Source organism: Cherax quadricarinatus, unplaced genomic scaffold (assembly GCF_038502225.1).
Source record: "Cherax quadricarinatus isolate ZL_2023a unplaced genomic scaffold, ASM3850222v1 Contig857, whole genome shotgun sequence".
Taxonomy (NCBI): domain Eukaryota; kingdom Metazoa; phylum Arthropoda; class Malacostraca; order Decapoda; family Parastacidae; genus Cherax; species Cherax quadricarinatus.
This window is the reverse complement of record NW_027195883.1, coordinates 51,182-62,921: the sequence shown is the minus strand read 5'-3', so window position 1 is coordinate 62,921 and position 11,740 is coordinate 51,182. Positions and strand designations below refer to the sequence as shown.

The window sequence follows — 11,740 nt, the reverse complement described above, 5'->3', positions numbered from 1 at the left end:
TATATATATTTTTTCTATCAATATCTACTATCCACCAATGCACAAAAATGGCCAGAGAAAAAAATATATAGTAAAAATCTGCCAATAAAGATAAATAATTAATGGAGGTTTGTTTACCTGTGTCAGCGGCGGCGGCTGCCAAGGATTTTCAATTTTATTTTTTTTTTCCTGTTAGTAGAGCGAATTTCGACTTTGTGTGCATCAGAGCTTTCTAGTGAGTGGCCATAGATTCTCCAGAAGTGGTTAGTTGGGTAGTTAGGGGGTTAATTAGGGGGGAAAATGGGTGTTACATGTCAGCTGATTCGTCCTGAATCGCCCGTAACTCCAGTTATGAAATTTGGCGCGAAATTTTACCCACATGTTTTTTGGCCATTAATTTTTTTTCCCGCGTCTTTAAAAAATTGTTTCCTTTTTGGGGCCCTAAATGCCGGGGATTGTGTCGGGGGGGGGAGGGGGGCGAGTTATCCCTAAGGGTCATTATCGCTGGTCGAGGTTAGGAGACCACACCCTTAAAGACACCCTCGTCTTTGAGGGTGTAGCCCTTACGGGTTTAGAGCTTTAAGGGCGTAGCGCTTTACGGGTGTGGCACTTGCTGGTTTATAGCTTTAAGGGTGTAGCACTTACGGGTTTAGAGCTTTAAGGGTGTGGCCCTTACGGGTTTAAAGCTTAAGGGTGTGTCCCTTACGGGTTTAGCGCTTTAAGGGTGTGGCCCTTATGGGTTTAGAGTTTTAATGGGGGTACCCTTATGGGTTTAGCGCTTTAATTGCGTGACCCTTATGGGTAGTGCTTTAAGGGGGTGACCCTTATGGGTTTAGCACTTGGTTTTGGTTATAATAGTAATTAGGGTGGTGGCAGTCAGGGGCTCTTGATCCAAGGGATGGGAAGTATTGGTTCCCCCTCCCCTTCATACCAACCCCATAAGACATTATACCCCATCATACCAACCCCATAAGACATTATACCCCATCATACCAACCCCATAAGACATTATACCCCATCATACCAACCCCATAAGACATTATACTCCATCATACCAACCCCATAAGACATTATACCCCATCATACCAACCCCATAAGACATTATACTCCATCATACCAACCGCATAAGACAGTATACCCCATCATACCAACCCCATAAGACATTATACTCCATCATACCAACCCCATAAGACATTATACTCCATCATACCAAACCCATAAGACATTATACTCCATCATACCAACCCCATAAGACAGTATACACCTTCATACCAACCCCATAAGACATTATACTCCATCATACCAACCCCATAAGACATTATACCCCATCATACCAACCCCATAAGACATTATACTCCATACCAACCCCATAAGACATTATACTCCATCATACCAACCCCATAAGACAGTATACCCCATCATACCAACCCCATAAGACATTATACTCCATACCAACCCCATAAGACATTATACTCCATTATACTAACCCCATAAAACATTATACTCCATCATACCAACTGCATAAGGCATTATACTCCATCATACCAACCCCATCAGACATTATACTCCATCATACCAACCCCATAAAACATTATACCCCATCATACCAACTCCATAAGACACTATACTCCATTATACCAACCCCATAAGACATCATACTCCATACCAACCCCATAAGACATTATACTCCATCATACCAACCCCATAAGGCATTATATTTCATACCAACCCCATAAGACATTATACTCCATACCAACCCCATAAGACATTATACCCCATCATACCAACCCCATAAGGCATTATACTTCATCATACCAACCTCATAAGACATTATATTCCATCATACCAACCCCATTAGACATTATACTTCATCATACCAACCCCATAAGACATTATACTTCATCATACCAACCCCATAAGACATTATACTCCATCATACCAACCCCATAAGACATTATACCCCATCATACCAACCCCATAAGACATTATACTCCATTATACCAACCCCATAAGACATTATACCCCATCATACCAACCCCATTAGACATTATACTTCATCATACCAACCCCATAAGATATACTCCATTATACCAACCCCATAAGACATTATACTCCATCATACCAACCCCATAAGACATTATACTTCATCATACCAACCCCATAAGACATTATACTTCATCATACCAACCCCATAAGACATTATACCCCATCATACCAACCCCATTAGACATTATACTTCATACCAACCCCATAAGACATTATACTCCATTATACCAACCCCATAAGACATTATACTCCATCATACCAACCCCATAAGACATTATACTTCATCATACCAACCCCATAAGACATTATACTTCATCATACCAACCCCATAAGACATTATACTCCATTATACCAACCCCATAAGACATTATACTTCATCATACCAACCCCATGAGACATAACCCATCATACCAACCCCATAAGACATTATACTTCATCATACCAACCCCATAAGACATTATACTTCATCATACCAACCCCATAAGACATTATACCCCATTATACCAACCCCATAAGACATACTTCATCATACCAACCCTATAAGACATTATACTTCATCATACCAACCCCATAAGACATTATACTTCATCATACCAACCCCATAAGACATTATACTTCATACCAACCCCATAAGACATTATACTTCATCATACCAACCCCATAAGACATTATACCCCATTATACCAACCCCATAAGACATTATACTTCATCATACCAACCCCATAAGACATTATACTCCATTATACCAACCCCATAAGACATTATACCCCATCATACCAACCCCATAAGACATTACACTTCATCATACCAACCCCATAAGACATTATACTTCATCATACCAACCCCATAAGACATTATACTTCATCATACCAACCCCATAAGACATTATACTTCATCATACCAACCCCATAAGACATTATACTTCATCATACCAACCCCATAAGACATTATACTTCATCATACCAACCTTGCTAGTCTTAAGTTTGCCTGAAGTGTGATAATTTATTACGTATTATGATTTATTATCATTTATTACTATTATTATTTCTATTGTTATTACTGTTATTTTATTTCTAATTATTTATTACTAATTATTATTGATTAATTATTATTACTAATTATTCTTAGTACTAAATATTCGATTCCTGCCGAGTGGAAACATTTCAACGTGTTTCCTTAAACCTGTTGTCCTGTTCACCTAGCAGCAAATTGGTAGCTGGGTGTTAGTCGACTGGTGTGGGTGGCATCCTGGGTGTTAGTTGACTGGTGTGGGTGGCATCCTGGGTGTTAGTCAACTGGTGTGGGTGGCATCCTGGGTGTTAGTCAACTGGTGTGGGTGGCATCCTAGGTGTTAGTCAACTGGTGTGGGTCACATGCTGGGTGTTAGTCAACTAGTGTGGGTGGCATCCTGGGTGTTAGTCAACTGGTGTGGGTGGCATCCTGGGTGTTAGTCAACTAGTGTGGGTGGCATCCTGGGTGTTAGTCAACTGGTGTGGGTGGCATCCTGGGTGCTAGTCAACTAGTGTGGGTGGCATCCTGGGTGTTAGTCAACTGGTGTGGGTGGCATCCTGGGTGTTAGTCAACTGGTGTGGGTGGCATCCTGGGTGTTAGTCAACTAGTGTGGGTGGCATCCTGGGTGTTAGTCAACTGGTGTGGGTGGCATCCTGGGTGCTAGTCAACTAGTGTGGGTGGCATCCTGGGTGTTAGTCAACTAGTGTGGGTGGCATCCTGGGTGTTAGTCAACTGGTGTGGGTGGCATCCTGGGTGCTAGTCAACTAGTGTGGGTGGCATCCTGGGTGTTAGTCAACTAGTGTGGGTGGCATCTTGGGTGTTAGTCAACTGGTGTGGGTGGCATCCTGGGTGCTAGTCAACTAGTGTGGGTGGCATCCTGGGTGTTAGTCAACTAGTGTGGGTGGCATCCTGGGTGTTAGTCAACTGGTGTGGGTGGCATCCTGGGTGCTAGTCAACTAGTGTGGGTGGCATCCTGGGTGTTAGTCAACTAGTGTGGGTGGCATCTTGGGTGTTAGTCAACTAGTGTGGGTGGCATCTTGGGTGTTAGTCAACTAGTGTGGGTGGCATCCTGGGTGTTAGTCAACTAGTGTGGGTGGCATCTTGGGTGTTAGTCAACTGGTGTGGGTGGCATCCTGGGTGCTAGTCAACTAGTGTGGGTGGCATCCTGGGTGTTAGTCAACTAGTGTGGGTGGCATCTTGGGTGTTAGTCAACTGGTGTGGGTGGCATCCTGGGTGCTAGTCAACTAGTGTGGGTGGCATCCTGGGTGTTAGTCAACTAGTGTGGGTGGCATCTTGGGTGCTAGTCAACTGGTGTGGGTGTCATACTGGGTGTTAGTCAACTAGTGTGGGTGGCATCTTGGGTGCTAGTCAACTGGTGTGGGTGGCATCCTGAGTGTTAGTCAGCTGGTGTGGGTAACCAGTGTAGGTCATAAGAACATAAGAAAGGAGGAACACTGCAGGAGGCCTGTTGGCCCATACTAGGCAGGTCCTTTACAATTCATCCCTCTAACAAAACATTTGCCCAACCCAATTTTCAATGCCACCCAAGAAATAAGCTCTGATGTGAAAGTCACACTCAAATCGAACCCCTCCCACTCATGTACTTATCCAACTTAAATTTGAAACTACCCAAAGTCCTAGCCTCAATAACCCAACTAGGTAGACTGTTCCACTCATCAACTACCCTATTTACAAACCAATACTTTCCTATGGCCTTTCTAAATCTAAACTTATCTAATTTAAATCCATTACTGCGGGTTCTCTCTTGGAGAGACATCCTCAAGACCTTATTAATATCCCCTTTATTAATACCTATCTTCCACTTATACACTTCGATCAGGTCTCCCCTCATTCTTCGTCTAACAAGTGAATGTAACTTAAGATTCTTCAATCTTTCTGCATAAGGAAGATTTCTAATGCTATGTATTAATTTAGTCATCCTACGCTGAATGTTTTCTAACGAATTTATGTCCATTCTGTAATATGGAGACCAGAACTGAGCTGCATAATCTAGGTGAGGCCTTACTAATGATGTATAAAGCTGCAGTATGACCTCTGGACTTCTGTTGCTTACACTTCTTGATATAAATCCCAGTAATCTATTTGCCTTATTACGTACGCTTAGGCATTGCTGTCTTGGTTTAAGGTTGCTGCTCACCATAACCCCCAAGTCCTTTTTGCAATCTGTATGGCTAAGTTCTACATCATTTAACTTATAAGTGCTAGAGTTATGGGCACTCCCAAGCTTCAGAACCTTGCATTTATCTACATTGAACTGCATCTGCCACTTTTCTGACCAAGAATAGAGTTTGTTTAAATCCTCCTGAAGTTCCATAACATCTACGTTTGAATCAATTATCCTACCTATCTTTGTGTCATCAGCGAATTTGCTCATATCACTAGTAATTCCCTCATCAAGATCATTGATATATATTATAAACAACAACGGGCCCAAGACTGATCCCTGTGGAACGCCACTTGTTACAGATCCCCACTCGGATTTAACCCCATTTATGGACACTCTCTGCTTCCTGTCAGTGAGCCATGACTCGATCCACGAGACCACTCTTCCCCCAATGCCATGAGCTGCCACTTTCTTTAACAGTCTATGGTGCGGAACTCTATCAAAAGCCTTACTAAAATCTAAGTAAATAATATCAAATTCTTTATCGTGATCAACAGCCTCAAAAGCTTTACTGAAGAAAGTTAATAAATTAGTTAGACAAGACTGGCCTCTTGTGAATCCATGCTGAGTATCATTAATCAAGCTATGCTTATCGAGATGGCTTCTTATAATCTCAGCTGTAATTGACTCTAGTAATTTGCCTACAATTGAGGTCAGGCTTATTGGGCGGTAATTTGACGGTAACGACTTGTCCCCTGTTTTAAAAATAGGAATTACATTAGCCATCTTCCACATATCAGACACTACACCTGTTTGAAGAGATAAATTAAAAATATTAGTTAATGGTTCACAGAGTTCCATTTTGCATTCCTTAAGAACCCTTGAAAAAACCTCATCAGGACCCGGCGACTTATTTTGCTTCAGTCTGTCTATCTGCTTCACAACCATCTCACTAGTGACTGTGATGTTACATAATTTATCTTCTTCTAGCCCACTATAAAAATTAATTACTAGAATATTGTTAGTGTCTTCCTGTGTAAAAACTGAGAGAAAATAATTATTAAAAATCGAGCACATTTGATTCTCTTTGTCAGTAAGGTGCCCATAGTTATTTTTAAGGGGACCTATCTTATCTCTAACTTTTGTTCTATAGACCTGGAAAAAACTTTTTGGGTTAGTTTTAGAATCCCTAGCAACTTTAATTTCATAGTCCCTTTTAGCTTTTCTTATCCCCTTTTTAATGTCCCTCTTATTGTCAATATACTGATTCATAAGATGACCCTCACCTCTTTTGATACGCCTATAAATTCCTTTCTTATGCCCTAGTAGATATTTGAGCCTATTATTCATCCATTTTGGGTCATTTCTATTTGATCTAATTTCTTTATATGGGATATACGTTTTTTGAGCAGCATGTATAGTGTTCAGAAAACTGTCATATTGATAGCTCACTTCGTTACCCCAGTCAACAGATGATAAGTGTTCTCTAAGCCCATCGTAATCTGCTAAGCGAAAATCTGGGACTGTTACTGAGTTATCGCTACTATCGTACTTCCATTCAATGCTAAATGTAATTGATTTGTGGTCGCTAGCACCCAGTTCCTCTTAAATTTCTAAATTATTAACAAGGGATTCATTGTTTGCCATAACTAAGTCAAGCAGGTTATTTCCCCTTGTAGGTTCTGTCACAAACTGCTTCAAAAAACAATCCTGAACTACTTCTAAGAAGTCGTATGATTCTAAATTCCCAGTCAAGAAATTCCAATCAATATGACTAAAGTTAAAGTCTCCTAGAATTACTACATTATCGTGCCTTGTGGCCTTAACAATTTCCTCCCATAGTAGTCTCCCCTGGTCCCTATCTAAGTTTGGGGGATGGTATATCACTCCTAAAATCAGTTTTTCATGCCCCTCTGAAAATTCTATCCAAACAGACTCTGTATGTGTTACTTCAGACTTAATACCCGTTTTTATGCAACAGTTCAAGCGATCTCGGACATACAATGCCACCCCACCCCTCTTCCCGATGCTTCTATCTACTTGGAACAGTTTAAAACCCTGAATATGACATTCCGCAGGCATGTCCCGACGTTTTGAATTAAACCACGTCTCAGTTAAGGCAAATACATCAATGTTACCTGCACCAGCAACTAATCTCAACTCGTCCATCTTATTCCTAGTGCTTCGGCATTAGCATAATAAACATTGAAAGACTCTCCTTTCTCTTTACCCTTCCCAGGATGTGGGTCACATCCTGGGTGTTAGTCAACTGGTGTGGGTGGCATCCTGGGTGTTAGTCAACTGGTGTGGGTGGCATCCTGGGTGTTAGTCAACTGGTGTGGGTGGCATCCTGGGTGTTAGTCAACTAGTGTGGGTGGCATCCTGGGTGTTAGTCAACTGGTGTGGGTGGCATCCTGGGTGTTAGTCAACTGGTGTGGGTGGCATCCTGGGTGTTAGTCAACTAGTGTGGGTAGCATCCTGGGTGTTAGTCAACTAGTGTGGGTGGCATCTTGGGTGCTAGTCAACTGGTGTGGGTGGCATCCTGAGTGTTAGTCAGCTGGTGTGGGTGGCATCCTGGGTGTTAGTCAGCTGGTGTGGGTCACATCCTGGGTGTTAGTCAACTAGTGTGGGTGGCATCCTGGGTGTTAGTCAACCAGTGTGGGTCACATCCTGGGTGTTAGTCAACTGGTGTGGGTGGCATCCTGGGTGTTAGTCAACTGGTGTGGGTGGCATCCTGGGTGTTAGTCAACTGGCGTGGGTGGCATCCTGGGTGTTAGTCAACTAATGTGGGTGGCATCCTGGGTGTTAGTCAACTGGTGTGGGTGGCATCCTGGGTATTAGTCAACTGGTGTGGGTGGCATCCTGAGTGTTAGTCAACTGGTTTGGGTGGCATCCTGGGTGTTAGTCAACTAGTGTGGGTGGCATCCTGGGTGTTAGTCAACTGGTGTGGGTGGCATCCTGGGTATTAGTCAACTGGTGTGGGTGGCATCCTGGGTGTTAGTCAACTAGTGTGGGTGGCATCCTGGGTGTTAGTCAACTGGTGTGGATGGCATCCTGGGTGTTAGTCAACTGGTGTGGATGGCATCCTGGGTATTAGTCAACTGGTGTGGGTGTTAGTCAACTGGTGTGGATGGCATCCTGGGTGTTAGTCAACTGGTGTGGATGGCATCCTGGGTGTTAGTCAACTGGTGTGGATGGCATCCTGGGTATTAGTCAACTGGTGTGGGTGTTAGTCAACTGGTGTGGATGGCATCCTGGGTGTTAGTCAACTGGTGTGGGTGGCATCCTGGGTGTTAGTCAACTGGTGTGGGTGGCATCCTGGGTGTTAGTCAACTGGTGTGGATGGCATCCTGGTCGTTAGTCAACTGGTGTGGGTGGCATCCTGGGGGACAAGATTGAGGACTACAATGGAAATAAGGCAGACAGTCCTCGATGACGCACTGACTTTCTTGGGTTATTCTGTTTGGCTAACCCTCCGGAGTTAAAAATACAAACAGAATCTTATCTTATTATTTTTTTACACATCAATCGTCTCCCATTGGGGTATTGGGGCCCAAAAAAGAAACGCTTTAACCGTCACTTGGTTCGCTGTTTTTTTCCTGGTCCTGTAAGAGAACCTTTGAACCTCCATCCTGTTCATGTAACAGAACCTCAGAACCTCCATCCTGTTCATGTAACAGAACCTCAGAACCTCCATCCTGTTCATGTGACAGAACCTTTGAACCTCCATCCTGTTCATGTGAAAGAACCTCAGAACCTCCATCCTGTTCATGTGACAGAACCTTTGAGCCTCCATCCTGTTCATGTGACAGAACCTTTGAACCTCCATCCTGTTCATGTGACAGAACCTTTGAACCTCCATCCTGTTCATGTGACAGAACCTCAGAACCTCCATCCTGTTCATGTAACAGAACCTCAGAACCTCCATCTTGTTCATGTGACAGAACCTATGGACGTCCATCCTGTTCATGTGAAAGAACCTCAGAACCTCCATCCTGTTCATGTGACAGAATCTCAGAACCTCCATCCTGTTCATGTGAGAGAACCTCAGAACCTCCATCCTGTTCATGTGACAGAACCTTTGAGCCTCCATCCTGTTCATGTGACAGAACCTCAGAACCTCCATCCTGTTCATGTGACAGAACCTCAGAACCTCCATCCTGTTCATGTGAAAGAACCTCAGAACCTCCATCCTGTTCATGTGAAAGAACCTCAGAACCTCCATCCTGTTCATGTAACAGAACCTCAGAACCTCCATCCTGTTCATGTGAAAACCTCTGAACCTCAGAACCTCCATCCTGTTCATGTGAAAGAACAGAACCTCATCCTGATGTGAAAGAACCTCAGAACATCCTGTTCATGTAACAGAACCTCAGAACCTCCATCTGTTCATGTAACAGAACCTCAGAACCTCCATCTGTTCATGTAACAGAACCTCAGAACCTCCATCCTGTTCATGTAACAGAACCTCAGAACCTCCATCTGTTCATGTAACAGAACCTCAGAACCTCCATCTGTTCATGTAACAGAACCTCAGAACCTCCATCCTGTTCATGTAACAGAACCTCAGAACCTCCATCCTGTTCATGTAACAGAACCTCAGAACCTCCATCCTGTTCATGTGACAGAACCTCAGAACCTCCATCTGTTCATGTAACAGAACCTCAGAACCTCCATCCTGTTCATGTGAAAGAACCTCAGAACCTCCATCCTGTTCATGTGACAGAACCTCAGAACCTCCATCCTGTTCATGTGACAGAACCTCAGAACCTCCATCCTGTTCATGTAACAGAACCTCAGAACCTCCATCCTGTTCATGTAACAGAACCTCAGAACCTCCATCTGTTCATGTAACAGAACCTCAGAACCTCCATCTGTTCATGTAACAGAACCTCAGAACCTCCATCTGTTCATGTAACAGAACCTCAGAACCTCCATCCTGTTCATGTGAAAGAACCTTTGAACCTCCATCCTGTTCATGTGAAAGAACCTTTGAACCTCCATCCTGTTCATGTGAAAGAACCTCAGAACCATCCTGTTCATGTGAAAGAACCTCAGAACCTCCATCCTGTTCATGTAACAGAACCTCAGAACCTCCATCTGTTCATGTAACAGAACCTCAGAACCTCCATCCTGTTCATGTAACAGAACCTCAGAACCTCCATCCTGTTCATGTAACAGAACCTCAGAACCTCCATCCTGTTCATGTGAAAGAACCTCAGAACCTCCATCCTGTTCATGCCACAGCTTAAATATTCCCTTGTTTGCCTTAAGGTTGCACCGCGGTGCAGTGTAATGGGGTAAACATGGAGGACCGTCTCAACCAGATGAATGCAGTGCTTCAGGCGATGCAGAAGACTCTGCAGTGCAATATATGGTGAGTATACACCTGGAGTATACCTGAAGTATACCTGTAGTGTGTTTGTATGAATTAAGAAGAGTAGTAATGAAAATGATTTTTTATGAATGTTTTTAAAATTTCTTCAGGTCCCTGCTGAAGTGGATACATTTCTGTACTGAGACACATCTAATGTGTTGGAATGTGTCTTATAGATCAGTTGGACACATTTCAACTGTTTTTCTAGTGAGATGTATTTGATGCCAAGGTTTACCTGGAGAGAGTTTCGGGGGTCAACGTCTCCGCGGCCCGGTCTGTGACCAGGCCTATAATATAATTATTATGACAGTTATTTTACCAAAACTTATGACCCATGTGGGTTTAGCACTTGGCTCTTATTGTAAGAATAACACCGAGCCTTATATAATCTGTTTTCAGCCTGGATTGTTGAATAATTTGTAATTACTATTCCCATACTTATATAATCTCTGTTTTCAGCCTGGATTTGCTCAATAATCCCCTAACCACCAAATGTGGTCACTCGTTCTGTGGTGATTGTATTCAGCAAGTGGTGAAGGGCCCTCGCAACACGGCCCACTGTCCACTCTGCATGGCCAACATCACCCGCCGATCTCTGGGCCACAACAACAAAATAACCAAACTGGTTGTCCACGTGCGAAAGATCATCGACAGTATCAAGAAAGATTGCTGCTTTGAAGGTAGTTTGATGGTGACTTCGATTTTGGCTGCAATGATTTGCCAAAAACCCACACATATTGAAGGGAGGTCAAAATTTAGAATGGATGGGGTTTAAACTCAAGGCAGATGAGTTCTAATTAACAAAAGACACAATACCATGACTGAAAAAATAATGGAAATAAGTCACTTTGACTTTTTTGGGGTAATTAACACGTTTCTCAGCGCTCTTTAGCCCTGGTGGGTTTAACACTTGGTTTTGATTATAATAATAATAAGTACACATGCCTTTGCTTAATTTACAAAGAGGCAAAATTATTTACAAACATTACCACCCAGTCTGCAGCAGGAATTGAACCTGCACACTCGGCATCAGAGGGTTAGAATCCGGCTATGGACTGAGAGAGAATGTTTGTATATGTTACTATGTTTGATAATTGTACAGTGGACCCCCGCATACCGTACGCATCACATAACGTTCAATCCGCATACCGCTCGCTTTTATCGCAAAAATTTTGCCTCGCATACCGCTCAAAAACCCGCTC

At 43.0% G+C, this 11,740-nt stretch overlaps 1 protein-coding gene across 2 annotated transcripts in view; it reads left to right on the top strand.

The window, feature by feature from the left end:
- The first annotated feature begins 106 nt into the window (after positions 1-106).
- Positions 107-11,740, top strand: part of LOC128704796 (uncharacterized) — a 45,620-nt gene continuing 33,986 nt past the window's right edge. For both annotated transcript variants that reach the window (XM_070080726.1, XM_053799938.2), the window contains exons 1-3: positions 107-214; positions 10,436-10,538; positions 10,998-11,218. In XM_070080726.1, coding sequence (XP_069936827.1) covers positions 10,468-10,538; positions 10,998-11,218 — 292 coding nt within the window. In that variant the 5' untranslated portion in view covers positions 107-214; positions 10,436-10,467. The remainder of the gene's footprint in view (positions 215-10,435; positions 10,539-10,997; positions 11,219-11,740) is intronic.